The sequence below is a fragment of the Sparus aurata genome, chromosome 17 (genome assembly GCF_900880675.1).
Source record: "Sparus aurata chromosome 17, fSpaAur1.1, whole genome shotgun sequence".
NCBI lineage: Eukaryota > Metazoa > Chordata > Actinopteri > Spariformes > Sparidae > Sparus > Sparus aurata.
The window spans coordinates 24,171,248-24,188,171 of NC_044203.1; the positions used below are offsets into that span (position 1 = coordinate 24,171,248).

Genomic DNA, 16,924 nt, shown 5'->3' on the forward strand with positions numbered 1-16,924 from the left:
CACTCACAGAGAGAGTGAGAGAGAGAGAGAGAGAGAGGGAGAGAGAGAGAGAGAGAGAGAGAGAGAGAGAGAGAGAGAGGTGCTGTTTACATAGTAATGCACAAGTCCTGAGCCAAAGTCTAACGAGAAAGAACTTGTTTGGAAGGATGGTGTCATTCCTTTTCCAGACCGAAAAGCACGGGGGGAGGGTCTTATAGCTGGAGAGAGGAAGAGAAAAAGAGAAGTTACCATTACAGTCAACTCTTACTCAGCCTGGACCAAGAGAAAAAGCAGAACAAAAGGAAGAGGGGGAAGGAAAAGGGAGATTCACATTGAGGCTGCAGTAACAGGGTGAGTTCACGTGTGTGTGTGTGTGTGTGTGTGTGTGTGTGTGTGTGTGTGTGTGTGTGTGTGTGTGTGTGAATGAGAATAATAGCTGGCATGTCTAAAAAAAAAAAAAAAAAAAAACTTGGAGGGTCAGACTGCTGGAAATGACCTAATAAGGTAATCTCTTTTGTCAATGCATGGATCACGATAGCACTGATTTATTGATCACAAAGTGAGGGGTTGCTGTTATCACCTCAGGGAATGACATCTTTGTGAGGTGACAACTCCTGTAGGTTATGACATACGTGACATATAAAAACTCCTGCGGACTCCCTGCTGAAAGATACCTTTTTGGTAGGTGAATGAGACAGATGTCTCTGAACTGCACACTGCTACACCAGCTGATGGATACCGACGATAAGGATCGCGCTATGCGGAAGCTCCGACAGGAAGTCCAGCTAAAAAGTTGACCAAGCAAGCTAGCGTGTTAGCAATGCAGCTGTGAGCGATTATGCACTTCAGAGAGTCGTGAAATTATTAAACTTGATGACAGCACAGCTAAGGGAAGCCGTCTTCTTTACCATATGAGGTAAGAGAAAAAAAATGGGGCGGCGTTTCACCCTCCGAAACAAACTGACCTGAGCTCAGGAGTGGTTGGTTAGGGGTGTGTGCGAGGGAAGCTAACATTACCGTGGTGTGATTGATGACAAGCCAGAGAAGGTTTGTCGTCAAAGAGAAAGGTGGCTGATCATCACACTTGCAGGTCAGTGGGATTTCTCATTCAACCGTGTGTGGATTAAATGTCTGCGCCGACGTGTGTTGAAGCTATGACCTGATTCAACCTGGAAGACGAGCTAACGTTGTCGAGCGTCAAGTACTTTGAACACTCTGTAGGCTAATGTTAACAGAAACCTGATTTGCCCTATTAGCCACCTAGCTAGTCCATGACGTTTAAGCTAGAAACCTCCATTGTGCCTCTTCTGTATATTGCTAGTTAGTGGTGAAAGGTTGTGTTTAGTTAACCTATAGCTGTCTGTGTTGATTGGCTTTGTTTGTGACCGCTCACCCATAGCTGTCAGCTGTCAGGGCAGTGGCTAACAGTTGGCTAACCCTTTCTGATCAATGGATGGGGGTGGGTGGAGCACCCTGGCACAGTCTGTTTGACTTATTGATAGTGCCAGTTGAATGGAAATCTGTCATCAGGTGCCACGTTTGAGGATGCCTGCAAGTATGGTGTTCACAATTAAATGGCCTCGATATATGGCTGCCTAGTTGGGTTTTCAAGTCATGTATGAGTGGATGTGAAGAGATCTGCCACAGCTCTCTGAGACAGAGAGAAGTTGGGGGAATATATGAAAATTAAGGCCATTTTATTATATAATTTTAATGTGAAAATCCTGTGATCATCGGTGTTTGTGCCTTGCCTCTCTAATTTGCCTTTTCATCAACAAGATAGGAGGGGAGCCTCAACCCAAGGCCACAGAAAGACGTGTTTAAGAATAACTTGTAACAAGAAGGCTCAGGCTTGGGGTTTGCCTGTGGTTAGTGTGGTGCTTCTGTTTGAAAAGGCGGCGATTAAGACTGAATGAAGATGATCTAAGATCGCCTGTGTGCTCAATCTTTTTGACTTGGGTGATGAGGAATCCTCCTTAATTGTAGCCCACGTGAGTCAAGACAAACAGGCTATTTTGGGGCATCCCTTTGCCCAGAATCACCGCATGTCTAGCTCCTTGATTGTGTCTTGTGACTCTTGTTTGGCCTGCTCCATTCTAGTGTTTGTGAGTGCGGGCAGATAAGGTTGTTTGGGTGAGAGCTTGACACCGAGCCCATCCGCTGATGTTATTACCAGTTTTGAAACGCTGTCTGTTCAATCATTCATCCAACTGTAGTCATAGACTGAGCGTAACGCTGGTGCTGCATGCATGTCCAGTGACCTGTAAGACTGGACTTAATAGGGTTGTTTGTCCCCGCATTAGTGACCCTCGGCCTAGACACGCTTCCCCAGAAACTGGGTGTGCTATTAACATCCGAACAATGGAGAGTTTCATCAACAACACACTGGTCACTGATACAATGACTGACTAGACATGGAAGGAATTAGATACTGTTTAACTATTGTGGTTCCTGCCTATTTATAAATGTGGAACTAAGTTTCTGTTTTTATAAAATTCCTCTACTCTTTTAAGAGCTAAAACTAAACATTATTTTCATTATCGATGCATCTGTCTGTCACTTACTTGATTATTCGTTTAGTTGTTTGGTCTATAAAATGTGAGAAAAAGGCAAAAAACTGTTGATAACTTCTTTCCAACGCTCAAGATATTTAGTTCCCTGTTATAGATGAATGAGGACTGGTGTTGTTTTTTATCCGTTTTGGTAGAAAAACTGCAACCAAAAATGCTTCTTACTGAATCGATCTATGTTATAGTGGGACTGTCTTCTCACAATAGATAGACGTTTTGATTTGAGGGAGAAAATAAGGGCAAAGAAGACTTGAGTTCAGCACAGCACCGCGATTCAACACTTGCATACATGACCGTTTTAAAAAGCACTAGCACAGTATATAAACCAAATTTAGTTCCTCCATTACCACAAAGTAATAAACCACTGCTGAGCTGAGCTGAACAGTTTTCCTTTGAAAAGTGTAAAAGCTCTCTCGTCAACAGCTGCTGCATCACGTAGTCTGTGCCCTCAGAGGAAGGTGGGTGTTTGTGTGAAACTTGAGACAAAACGATAATAGAAAGTGTGGCACAAAAAGAGCTGAGTTTTAATTGTGTTTGTTTGCACTGTTTAACAGTCCATAGGGGTGTTAAACTGCTGAGTCTCAAGTCTGCAGCCACGCTCTTTTTAGTATATCCTTTACGGTTGTTAGGTTGAGCACATTCATGTGTAAATCTGTAAACTCCACTGTTCTACCCAAACTAGGGTTGAGAACCAATTTTCTAGCCTTTAAAAGCTGTCTGGCTATGTGGAGTTTACACCGAGAACAGTATGTAATTTATGCTGCGGCCGTACATATCTAAAGTCTACACAATGCCATCTTCCATCCCAGCTGTAAAGTAGAGTGATTAAAAGCAGCCCCAAATGATGTCATTCGGTCCAAGTGGTGGGTGAGAGGTGAATGATGAGGTTGAGGAAAGCATGAGAGGGAAAGAGATAAAATGGCTGTGGTCCACCACACAACACCAGTCTATACATCAGATTGTGAGAGCGAGCCAGAGCTTGATACGGGCACTCCATCATTATTTAGGGAGTAAAACAAAGAGGAAAGGGTGAATGGAGAGAAACAAAAAAAAGGTGATGTCACTGAGTTGTAGCGCCAAATATGTTACTCAGTTGAGGGTCTCTCTCATCTCAAGGATCGGGTTTCAAGATAGATTTGCAGTAGGACCTCTGGAGCTGAGTGCAGAGCTGATCTCATCCTATTAAACCCCTCAGGGCCGTATGAAGAAACAGATGGAACCTGACCACAAGTTATCATCGGTGTTGAATAATTGAGACTATTGCATATTGTCTCTTAGAAACAAGGTCGATTTTAAGTACTTCAACGACAAGACTGAATCACCGTCTATACCCACCCTAGTCAAGCACTGGTTTTAGAAAGCCGTTGAACCATGTATTCTGCTTCAGGTACTCTTGATATTCATGCTTGCAAACGTTAATAAATCCAAGCTTTACCTTAACCGTAACTAGTCAGTCTGTTTTTGCATGAACTGTCCTCTCCCATTCAACTTGAAGTAGGCCTTGATACTAGGTTAATAAGTAGGCAGCTGCTTTTCAAACGCCTGTCCTTTTTCTCTTTCCTTTGGTTTGTTATTTCATTTTTCTATTGATTCAAGGTGCTCCGCTACAATTTGCCTGCGTGCCTTTTTAGAAAGTTGGCAACCAGAACAGTTTTCATCTCCATTAGAGCCTCGCCATCTCCTCTTATTGATTCATGGAGGAATGTTCCAAATTATTTAAGTGGGATGGTGAAGTGGAGTTAAGATTCTGTTGGCTGATGTTTTTGTAACTCAGAGGACAGTGACATTTGAGAGTGAACCTCATGCCAATAGAGTGTTTTTTCCACTTAATGCTCAATCAATAATGCTGTTGTACTCGGATCACATCGTCAGGGATTGTTCTTCTTGTCATTCTTGTGTCTAGTAAGATTGGATAGATGTAAGAGAGTTGACCCCTGAGGGTCAAAACAACAATATTTCAGAAAACACAATTATATTTCAGGAAACATAACATTTGTTGAAATGTTTTGTAGTGTGAAATGTAATCTTTTCAAAAATGTAATTTCCTGAATTGTCATGTTTTGTAAAAATGACGTGTTTCCTGAAATGTGTTTTGACACTGTAGATATCTAATAAAAAAATTCATGTATGCAAAAAGCATTCTGACAAATGATGAATTATGTTGCTGCACAGTTAAAGTGGTGTTTAATACATCAGTGTTTTGACATCTTATACTATCTAATGAGACAGATGACACCTCCATATATCTAAAGGACATCATGGCCTTGGATATACAGTATATGGTTCATATACAAGTGTTCAACGTCAGTAAATGTTGATTTAAAGCTTCTTCAAGGACCTTCATTCTTTGTTGATTCTGGAGATAACTTGGACAAAAGCTGACGGTGGTGTAATAAAGTAATACATGTTTGTGCTGTACCACCAGACCACAGAGTTAGGCACTCTGCCAATAAAAAATACTTTCAATTTCATCACTTATCAAACCTGAATAAGATGCAATCAGACCCGGTGACAGACATTAAGATAAAAATTATTCAGAAATAACCTTTCTTTTTTATAACGGTCTTGTTGCTTACGTAGGTTATATAAAGGGATCAGTATTAAATTGAGACTGTTTCACAATCAGTTAAAAGTTTCTTGAAGTACGTTTAAGGAAGCTGACACACAAAGCAGAAGAGAAGCTGTTTCACTTCTTCTCGTCAGAGAAGCTGCTTATATCACGAGCACCAGAGATTCTTTGACGAGCTTGACGGGGTTCTTGTCTTGTCAGAACTTGAAGCACTGCATGTGTCCCAACAAAATGGAATGAGGATGAATTACTTGAATACGTAAACATTTCCTGGTTAGTTTAACCTTTTCATTTAAGCTCGGCCCCAGATCTGCATGATAATTTAAGGCTGTGTCGATCCTAATCTCTTCTTGGAAAGGTTATTTTCTCGAATGCAAACTCAGTTATATCTAAATGGTGGAAACCACTGATATTCTCTATTTCAACCCACAGTGCAAACAAAGTTTGCTGTGGCTTTTGGAGATGTCTCAACAATTCAGCAGTGTGTGCACAGGGGATATGTGAATGTTACAACTTCAGATAGTGAGTTTAACTAGAAGGAGTCTATTTTAAAGCCCTAATGTATAAAATAAAAGACAACTGCTACCCCATCAGTTATTTCAGCATTTGTTTAGTCTTTTTCTTTCTGTAGTGATTTATTTACCTCATCATCAATTATGTTGTTATTGATAGCAGCAAACCTTGACTACACTATCAACGTACTGGAATGTTTATTTAAATTTTTAAGGAAAAACCTTTCACTTCAACCCCCATACTTTAAAAGAAATATTAAAGATAACGCAAGAAGCTGAATCAAGACACATGAAATTACCTTAATCGCCGTTTTTCTTTCATCTGTTCTGGCTGCAAGGACTGGTGAAGCTTTAATCCTGCAAACAAACCATTAATGGGGAATTTATTGAAGTCCTGTTGAATTATAGATGAGAAAATAATCCCAACACCCCCCTTTATATAAGTAAGTTTGACATTTATGGAGGCATCAATGCCATGTAGCCTTCATTAGGATTTAAAGGTTAAACTCCACACATCAAAGAGATGGTAATCACATATTGTTTGTACGCTGGAAAATGTTATTTCCAGTTTGTCCATCTTTTACCACCTGCGACTCATTCTGTTACAGGTTATGTATTGTGCCTGACATTTATCTTTTACAACCTGTAAAAAGGCAGCATAAAAAGTTCAAACAACTGTGTTAACTATCGTCTCAGTAGTAATCATTATTACTATTATGAGCATTATGCAGATATTTTAGCGCTTTAGGGTAGAATACTTTGTTAAACATTGAGTTAAGACAACCAGTGTGTGTACAGATGTGTGTGTTTGAGTGCGTTGGTGGAGGAGGTCAGTAAGAACAGCGGCGCTTTTGACTAAAGGTCACGTTCAGGGCCGGTAGCCTTCAGGGAAGTGTGTTCAGACTTTGCAAGGAATCTCGATAGAGACACTGAAGTAACATCAACATTTGTTTAACTACCAGCATGTGCGAAACAAATATTTGAGCACAGCCTCTTTTTGACGCAGCTCACATGAAAATGTTATGAATGTTATGACAAAAACTCGCAGTCATGGTGTTTTTATGTCACTGTAAACAGCCATGTGTTAAATATTGTAAATCGTCTGCGGCATCTGTGAGTGCCACTATGTCGGCTCTGTACACATGACCTGGGGACATTTTCACACACTTATATCTCATTCCACTGTCAACTATTTGCCAGAGCTTTTGTGCTTAAAGAGTAACACTGGATTTGCAGAATGCCTGCTGGTTACTTTTTTTCTATTGCTATTTTACGAAATCCAGAAATATTCCAAGTCCAAACTACAGCAAACCTCTATTTTAATTAGTTTTTCTCAGACTTAAGGGGTCAAGACAGCTGTCCCAGTCATAAAGTATACTGTATTAATAGGTACCAATCTTCATAGTAGACTAATATAGGAGAAGTTAGTGTTTTGCACCTAGAGGAAATGCTAAACAATATGCACAGATTGAATCAATCAAGTTGAAACTTTAGGAAGCTGTTGGCCATTCTGAAGTTGGCAACTTCACAGAGAGAGAAACATTTATTACTCTACCCCTAAAAAGTTGTTCCCACAGTTGCCTCATCATTTAATGACAACTATCAATCGACCCCACTCTCAAACATCAGTCATATTTTATCGGTATCTCTGAGTATTGTTAATTTTCTCACTTATTCACTGTAAAGGCATTACGTGCTCAAAATCTGCTTACAATTAGTACACATTTTGGACTGGATAAATGTTTTGTTGATGTGTCATCACCACTAATTCTCCAGCAAAAGACTCGACATGCTAACACTGCCAAGGAATGCAAGCCCTTTGACTAGTCAGCTGATTAATGCTGGTGTCATTATGTGGGGTGAGAGAGAGAGAGAGAGAGAGAGAGAGATTCCTGAGTCTGGAGTTTGAACTTCACTGCAAACCTGTTTCATACCGATCCTCTAACTGTTGTGATCCACAGATAAACACACAAAATGGACGAGTCCGACAGCAGCAAGCCGGTCATGGTGACATCTTCTCTGAACTTCAAAGTCACCACGCCGTCCTTCTACAACCAGCCAAAGAAGTTTGCCTCTGTGGCACCACCACGGCCCAAAAGTCTGACACCACCCTCCGCTCCATCACCAACACCAATAGGCACAGCTGTGATTGGTCGAGTGGGAGATCTGCCTCCGCCACCGCCTTCGCTCTGTGATGGTATTTACATTATTTATACTATTGTGAAGCATTTTATCTTTAGTTATATCCAGTCAGCAACCCTCCCCCAATCCTAACCCTGCTGCTTTTTACGCGACAGCATGCAGAGCTTCACAGTTGAGCACATAATAGATTCAGTTGTGTGATGCTGTTGTTTTTATGTTAACTACAGTCATTTCTGTCTTTTGGACATTTAGTCAAATGTTGAGATAGTTACATAGTTTCCCATCTCAGCTTTTGGGGTACTTTTATCTTTTTGCTTTTAAAGGTGTGCATAATTATTCTGCTTAAATGAATTTGAAGACGTCTCAACTGACGCAGTCAGTCCTTGCTGAATTAAAGGTACCCTGTGGAGTTTTTAACCACTATGGATTACTGTTGTTACAAGTGGGTCCCTGTTTTTTGTGTATTTAGTATGAGGAGAGAGGCTGCTTCCAAGCAAACATGGAAGTAAACAGTTCAGGTTTTGAAATATATTAAAAATCTGAGTCCCAAATGTTTTATGAGGGGAGAAATGTGTTCAGCGTGATAGTAACGAAGACCTCAAGGATACACACTGTGCATTTTTGGAAAGGAGAGCAGAAACAGTGAATCTAAATAAAACATTTTCTTTGTTTACAAGAATACTCCAAGGAGAGCCTACGAAGCAGAACTTGGCTCATCAGATATCTCACAACTTGAGAAATACTGGAGTTTTTTTAATACCTTTGTTGTGTTATTTGTTTTGTTGGTATGAACTCACGATGTTAAAGCACTCAGCATATCTGATAAATGATTGGTACAAAGTCTGAAGCTGCAGTCATACTTATGCGACAGTAGGCAACTGATAATCACCTCCTGGTGCTGAATTTGGATGGTCCAGAGTGTAAAGCACATGCCAGTCAAAGTTTAATTAGATTGAACTCCTTGCAAAGGCAAGATGCAGTTTTGCTTTGCGACAGGATATGAAGGGTTTTTTGTTATTTCGTACACATAAAATAGAAGTGTATCGGAGGAAAATGTCAATATCACGTATGTGTGACTGTGGCCTTTGGAAACAATTCTTTCACTACTTTTAACCAATCAACCCTCCTCATTTCTGTCAGACTTCCCACCCCCTCCTCCTCCTCCACTGGATGATGATTTGCCAGCCCCTCCCCCCGAATGCCAAACCACACCCAATGCCTCTGACGTCCCCCCTCCCACCTTCCCCGCCCCACCTCCGGTAGCAGAGGACCTGCCCCTCCCAGCTCCTCCTGAGGAGAGTGCCTGTCCACCTACCTCCCCTTCTCCCCCTCCTCCCCCACCCCCTCCGCCGCTTCCCACCTCCGGTACCAGTATTCCCAGTGCTGCTGGGAACCCACAGGTGAGTCATGATGGAATCTAAAGTTGCTTTGCCTGTCTGCATGTTTCTTCCTTTCACTGCATGTAACTGCATTTCAGTATAATTTGATAATCGGTTGGAACACTGGAGGACATTGTTGCAGGACCACAGTGAGTCTATGGAGTGTTGGCAGGAAATACTGTCTTTTGAGAATTTCCCACAAATTATATTAGCATTAGTCCAAATCACCCTGCTTCATGCTTCTAACAGGATTATTACCCATTTATTTTACTGAAATAGTTTTTAGACAAATAACAAAAGGTCTATCGGAGAAAGGTTTATTGTAGGACTGCTTTAATTGCAGCTGGTTTATCAGGCTACAAAGACATCCATGTTTGGAATTACACGTTGTAAGCTACCGTTGAGGAAAAATGCAAAATATCTCATATTCAATGCTTTTCAGCAAACAATCCAATGAATCAAAAATTAAGTAATTAATCAGTATTCTCTTTCATCCACCCCGGGAAAAAAAATTCATTTATTCATTCACATCATAAAATACTTCATTAAGTTTGTTTGTTGCGTCCTTTCATTCTTGGTTTTCCACCCCAGTAACAGCCAGAAGTTTTTCAAGCAGTTGCCACATTTCATTCTGCCTTTTGGAATTGATAAAAGAGCCAAACTCTCTTGAGTCATTACTAACAGTCTGTACCAATTTCACATCGTCAACCACCTTTTCATTCTTGGCTCGTCCTCGCCTCATCCTCCTTTTGCTTCGCTGTGATCACTTTAATGTGTGTAAATAATTTTTGTGTCTTCCTCCGCCAGAGACTGATGGAAAAGCAGACCAGCTTCGATAAACAGCTCGACTCTCTGACTGACTTGCTGTCTGAGATGGAGACCAGGGGACCTTTCAACCCCAAGGTACAAAGAGTTGCGGATAGAAAAATGAGCCAAAGAGCAGATGAGAGGGAAAATGACAGCAGGCGTTGAGTCACAAGAGCCGCACTGTAGAAAAAGAGAATGAGTCACACACAGAAGGAAGAGAAGGGAAAAAACAGCAAGGTAGGTCAGTGGAAATAGTTTGGATGGATGCCAGCTTGGTTTCATTAGTCTCCCTTCATCTGTTCAGGTTGAAAGCTCAATGATAAGTGAACTGCATATACAGCACATCAGACCTGAAAGAGAGAACGAACAGTGAGGTAGCTGGTGATTCACACTGAGTGAGAGAGAGTGATGCACACAGAACTAAGCGGGGAGCATGAGAGTGTGATGAAGCCAAAGTGTGCTGCCAGAGACCCAGTGAGAGGGCCATAAATGGAGAGTGTTTTTATCCAACTGGGAGGTACTGGATCACGGCAGAATAATGTTGGCTCACAACCACAAAATAAATGTCAGAAAGACGAAGCACTTCTGATAAGCACAAACTGTGGAGCGCTCCCAGTGTTTACTTTAATCAAAGTAGCTCATTCAACATAATAAAAGTGTCTGCTTGCACCGTTTTCAGCGTGCAATGTTACGCACTCGAATTTAAGATAAAAGGAAGTTTTATGTTGCTGGACACGCTGGATGCGTGTACCGAATGGGCTCACACTGAATAAGCCTGTGAAAAGAACATTTAAATTGTTTGTCTTTTCATCCGCAGTCACCCAGCCAGTATACTGCAGCACCAGCACCCAAGCCTTCAGCTCCTCCCCCGACTGCTCCCAAACCAACACTTTCCTTCCTCCCACCCCCTGAGATGGGAGACCGCCCGCCTCCAGCACCCTGGGCAGAAGAACTCAAAGCCAGAACGAACCGACAAGCCAATCACAACAACTCTGCACCAAACACTGCTGCTCAGCCGTTCGCTAAGGCTCCAGCTGTGGCTCCCAAATCTGGTTTTGGAGGGAGAACGGCAACATCATCAACCGCCCTCGCACAGAAACTGAACCAGAACCTGAACCAGAACACCACCCCAGTCAGTGTTGCACCAAAACCTTCACCTTCCTCTGCCACCAGCTCTTTCCCTCCACCTCCAGCAGCTCCCCCCGCACCTCCTGCTCAGCCAAACAACATGGCAGCTGCCCCGGCCTCCAATCACATAAAGAGTTCTCCTTTTACCAGTCAGGTGAACGCAAACCAAAACCCTCCTGCTGCTGTGCCTCCTCCTCAATCCAAGACGATGGTGTCTCCCCCCTCCTCTTTTAGCCAACCAATGAAAACACCCTCTGCATCAACGGTATGTTCCGGCTTTATTTTAGTCACATAGAGACACTCTTTACTTTGTTTATACTGCGGAAAAGCACAGGAAGAACAAATTATTTAGTTTATAGTCAACAGATCAGATTTATGTATACTCTGGATATGCTGTTAGTGTTTTTAAAGGTGAACTGCTCAGTCATAAATAACAAAATGTTCTATGATGCATGTCGTAGGTATGTAAATAATGTATATGTATGTACTAATGGTGTGTGTGTGTGTGTGTGTGTGTGTGTGTGTGTGTGTGTGTGTGTGTGTGTGTGTGTGTGTGTGTGTGTGTGTGTGTGTGTGTGTGTGTGTGTGTGTGTGTGTGTGTCTGTGTACAAGCAGCCGTCACCACCTGGCCCAGTTGCTATCCCTGGTGGAGGTGTTCCTCTGAACATGAGGGAAGTGGAGGAGCTTGAAAGAATGACCAAGGACTTCATTAAAGACATGGACACACACGCACCTGTCATCACTTCCCCTCCTACAGGTACATGCACATGCACACACACACAGAGGTGGCTGTAATATTCATGGCTCTTGATTAATTACACTTGTCATTTCCTAAAATTATGTGTAATGTGAGAATTATAATAAGTATCAAAACATTTACGGTTGGATGGAAAATGTATTCACAGTCCATTCTTATCTTCAACAATTTTATGCACAGTAGACTTTTATTTATCTCTACTGTGGTTCTGTTTGCTGCTGTGGTCGCTCAAATTCTTTCCTCCTTATCTGCTGTTTGATAACAAATATGACCTTGTAGACCATTAAGCCACATGTGTTGTATAACATTGTTGCAAAAGACTACAAATACATAACATTATTAATATGATTAATATTAATATTTTCAACACAAAACTGTCCGCACTAATTTAGATTATACTGTAAGTAGCACACAAATTGATGATTTAGAAATATGGATGTATTATGATTATGATTATTATTATAATCATATTTTACTTTTGTAAACCCTCCTTCTCCCTCCTCTTTGTAGAGGTTTGTGGGAAGTGTGGCGAGGCTCTCTCTCGCACCCAGCCGGCTGTGAGAGCCATGGATAAACTCTTCCACTCCAACTGCTTCTGTTGCATGAGCTGCCACCGCCCCCTGCAGGGCATGCAGTTCTATGACAGGGACGGCTCACCTCAGTGTGAGGACTGCTATGTGGTGAGGAGACACACAGACACATACTGATTTGTCTTTCTTTTATTATATTAACTTTCATTATTTTAACTTTCAACAGTTTCAACAAATTGACAGTTTTATTTTGTGTGTTTTTAGTTAAAAGTGAAGGTCACATCCTCTTACATTTGAAAGTCCTCCTTTGTCGCTTCATACATCTTATGTTCTTTCTGTTCCTCCTCAGAATTCCCTGGCGGTGTGTTCCCGATGTGGAGAGAAGATTACAGACCGTGTGCTGAAGGCGGTGGGCCAGTGTTTCCACGCCCACTGTTTCCGCTGCAGCACCTGCTCCTGTGTACTTGAGGGGGCGCCTTTCATCACCGATGACAACAACAACCCCTACTGTGTCCAGGATTACCACAGGTGACTATTGGCTATTTATGCCTCACAAATTTTTACCTGACAAAACAGGGGTGGGTGTATCTGGCCCAAACTATAACATCACGATCTAATTAACAACAATCACAAGTCACGATCTAAATTGAAATCTTTCTTCTCAAGTTATGATGATAGCCAGGCTTAAAATAGCATAACAATTTCTCCATTTGCATCAGGCAGAAACACTTCTTACTCATTTGATTCAGACCAACTGAAACTTGTCTCTCCATTTCCTGCTGATAACAAGCGCTAAACTGTGGATAAAATAACTGAATTGAGCAAACGTGATAAGTCCTGACTAACAGTAGGAAACAGGCCCAGAATTATCACATTTGATATGGCTGATTTGGTGTGAATGAGTGAGAATTTAACTGAAGGCCATCACCTTCTTTATTCCAGGCGTTTCTCCCCTCTGTGTGTGAGCTGTAATGAACCCATCATTCCAGCCGCAGGAAGCGAGGAGACAGTCCGAGTTGTGGCTCTCGACAAGAACTTCCACCTTAAGTGTTACCGTTGTGAGGTAAGACATTTAAACATTACATTTAAAATAATAAAATAATAATAATAATATAAAATAATAATATTTTTTTCTTCAGTGCACCCTTAAAAGAAAAAAAATGCTAATAAACAAATGCATTTATATGTCCTGTAGGATTGTGCTCGCCCTCTTTCCATAGAAGCGGATGAAAACGGCTGCTATCCATTGGATGGTAGGATCCTGTGTATGAAGTGCCATACCCAGCGAGCCAAGCAAGCTGCGCAGTGATTGGCTGAAGCAGCATCACTCAGATTAACTATGAACCAAATCCAAAAGCACAGGATTCATTCAGCTGCCGGTTTTGCCTTTGCGACAGGGCTTGATTCAGTATATGTGCGCAGGTGTGAGTGTGAATGAGCTGTGTGAAAAAGTATGTTTGCATGCAGATACAGTGTAGTATTCTCTTCGTCTCTGTTAACGCCACTTCAGTGCAGAAGTAATGTACTGCATTGAAATAAACGCCCCTCATCTTCCATTCCTGATCATTCTCCAGTCTCTCATGTAGCCTTCTTTGTGTACTAGAGGGTATTTTTGTGCCAATTGTATGTTTACGCTAAAAAAATTCATGCATAACTTGCACAAGAACAGTTTGGTCAAAAGAGCAGTCTGATGAATAAAAAGTTGCCTTTCTTTATCTCTTCTCAATATTGTAGGTAGCATCATGTAGTGAAATAGTTACATCTTAAGACTTTAAGGCTGGTCTCTTTCCCTTTGCAGCAATGTTACTAATATCAGTGTTACTGTGACAAATTGTTGGCATAGGGAGAGGAGTATCAGGGACCATTCTGCAGCTTCAATCACTCTGATTGGCTGTCGGTAGAGCATATCTTTAACACTTTGGCAGTTTTTGTGCCTGCAAGCATGGTTAATGATGCCTGTCTACAAAGTGCTTCATATCAGCCAGTCTACTTTGATAGCATTTTAAAGTCATCGAGGGCTAAACGTTGACTGCAAAAAAAAAAAAAGATTAAAACAGTGAATGTTGCTCGTAGTTTTTTTGTGATGTGAACTTGATAATTTACAGGCATGCATTGAATTATCTCTCGTTGCTCGCTCTTATTTGCGAGATGAGAACAAAAAACAGCCATTTTCTTTTTCGAAAATAGTTTGGAGCGTATTTCTAGATGCATGCTTTTTGGATGCACATATTTCGAACAAACAGACAAGCACAGATTTGCCAAGCAAAGATTCCATTCCAGGGATCTCATAATTTAAAAAAACAGTGTAGTTACAAATGCCAGCTGCATGGCTGAAAACAGGACCTATTATGTGATAGTTGCACATTTCCATAGTGAAATAAAAAATCTTTTAGTGTCATTTTGACTCTAAAGGCCCCACACATGATCAATGTAGTTAGTTTTCTAAGTAGACGCCATCTAGAAACATAACAGTAGCTTTTGATATGCATTTTCTTGGAATCTCTTGCTTTAAATAATTTAATTTATGGACCCTTTTTTTCATTAAGTGTTAAGATTATATACGTACCAGTACTAAAATAACATGTCCTTACAACAGGATAATAGAACAGTAGAGGCATTAGCTTTAAGCTTTAGGAAACTGATGTTGCCAGATATGTCAAAGCAGAAGATAACGGTTAATTAATAAAACAGTTATGGGATTCAGTGTTTGGACATTCATGTGTTTTATCATCTTTTTGTGTTTGAGCCCAGTTTTTGGTCTTGATCTGTGTTGTCACAGTAAATGCCACTATTCTTTCCATTATTCCTCTTTTGTACTGTTCATGTTGGTTATATACTATTTTATACTTAACTTACTGTACTGTATTTCATTGATAAATGCTTACAATTATTTGGTTTCCTTTTTTACCTGGAGATGTGCCTTCTCCACTATTGTATTCCATTGTTCCTTTTGAATTGAGCCTGATCTGCAGCCACAAAAGTTCATTCCACAATCAGAAAACAGTTGTTACTTGTTCTTGCATTGAGCCTGGTGCAGTACAGCACCAGATTGACTAACATGGCAATAGTTATTCAGCATTGCATGCTAGCTGTGTGGGTGGTGGTGGCATTAATTCTAGTATTATGTCTTCTGTTTGCACCAACTATGCCACCTGTGTGGCCCCCGCCTCTGTCATTACTATGTGATATTATACATGTGATGATGCCTTTAGTTGCATTTATCTGCCGTTTTGTTGTGTTGTGTCCTGTTGTATTACATGCTGATGCCTTGTCTTTTCATATAACTTTTTTTTTTATAAATTCCTGTTTGATATGTGTGAATGTGTATATGTTTAAGAACATTATTTAGCCCCACCCCTTCCCCTTTGGCTGTATCAAACGATAAACGAATAAATAAAATGCTAAATACCAAACAGTTTTGTCTGATTTCTAACTGTCGGCTACAGACACCTACAAGTCATGACATGTTGTAGTAGTGCAGTATGCAATGGTGATGGAGTCACATCATTTAGCAGTATTAGTAAATATATCACTAATGTATGTAATGTACTGAATGTATTTGTGTACCTGTCGCTGCTATACTATTATACAGAAAATTATATCATTAGATTATCATTACCATTAATACATTAACAAAGGATTTCATTGTTTTCATTGGTTGAGTTGGAAATAATTTTAACTACTATTTTAAAGGACTCAAACTAATAATTACTTTTTTCTTCAGGCATTAATCTGATTATTTTCTTGATTTACTGATTGTTTGGTTTGTAGAAATTCAGAAAATGGTGACAAATGCCATCATAATTACCCAGAGCCAAAAGTGTCAGTGTTTGTTTTGTCCAACCCAAAAGTATAAAACTCAAAATTATTAAAATAATTGAACATAATAACAGCTAATTCTCAGACAATCGCTGCATGAAAATGTATTTAACAAATACCAATATAGGTGATTCATTTTCCTTAAATCGACTAATTGATTAATGGTCTAAGTCTAAAGTTGTTCTGTTTAAGTTAGTTATGTATGCAAAAACATATTCAACTAAAGTAAAAGTACCTTGAATTGGATTAAGTACAGTACTTGAGTAGTTACATTCCTTCACTGTGCTTTGTCATTGAAAAGTTGCACACAATTAGTTTTTGCCAAAATATTCGGTCTGTGGCCGGCCTCCATGTGACATCCATGAAACGTGTCTCCTCCCACTCTCAGTGATGTGCCACAGCGTAACAGGAGACGCCACACTGCTCTATCAGTTGTTAACAGCCATGTGTTGCGCTGATAATGACGACAGCGGACGTGTGTGAGTGTGTGTGCATCTACGAGTGTTTACTTTCCAGGAAGTGTTGCCCTCATTCAATGCTGTGTAAAAATCGATGTGCACAAGCAATTTATTGGTCAGTTGGTTACCAGTCCCAGCCCTCTGGTCTCAAGCTTTTGGTGGGTTAAAACACAACTTAGAGACGCCATGTTGAGTTTCTCCCAGGTTAACAAGCCAAATATCCACACGGCATGACCCAGATTATAACCCTGATTTAAAAAAAGTTGAAAAACTG

The 16,924-nt window shown here is 40.6% G+C and overlaps 1 protein-coding gene across 5 annotated transcripts; it reads left to right on the forward strand.

The window, feature by feature from the left end:
- Positions 1-51: 51 nt before the first annotated feature.
- On the forward strand, positions 52-15,786 carry zyx (zyxin). 5 transcript variants are annotated; one of them, XM_030394270.1, is made up of 10 exons: positions 52-330; positions 7,592-7,827; positions 8,913-9,172; positions 9,959-10,054; positions 10,776-11,351; positions 11,699-11,843; positions 12,354-12,523; positions 12,723-12,901; positions 13,316-13,436; positions 13,569-15,786. In XM_030394270.1, the coding sequence occupies exons 2-10, from the start codon at positions 7,605-7,607 to the stop codon at positions 13,680-13,682; spliced, it is 1,884 nt and encodes a 627-aa protein (XP_030250130.1). In that variant the 5' UTR covers positions 52-330; positions 7,592-7,604; the 3' UTR covers positions 13,683-15,786. The 5 variants fall into 5 exon arrangements, with proteins under 5 accessions (XP_030250130.1, XP_030250134.1, XP_030250133.1 ...); XM_030394274.1 differs by having other exon boundaries at positions 53-330; positions 11,702-11,843; XM_030394273.1 differs by lacking the exon at positions 52-330 and adding an exon at positions 367-483.
- Positions 15,787-16,924: the final 1,138 nt, after the last annotated feature.

Coding starts and splice junctions, on each gene's coding strand:
- zyx (XM_030394270.1), top strand. CDS start 7,605: ATGGACGAGTCCGACAGCAGCAAGCCGGTCATGGTGACATCTTCTCTG. Junction 11,844..12,353: donor CATCACTTCCCCTCCTACAG/GTACATGCACAT, acceptor TCCTCTTTGTAG/AGGTTTGTGGGAAGTGTGGC. Junction 12,902..13,315: donor TGTGTCCAGGATTACCACAG/GTGACTATTGGC, acceptor TCTTTATTCCAG/GCGTTTCTCCCCTCTGTGTG.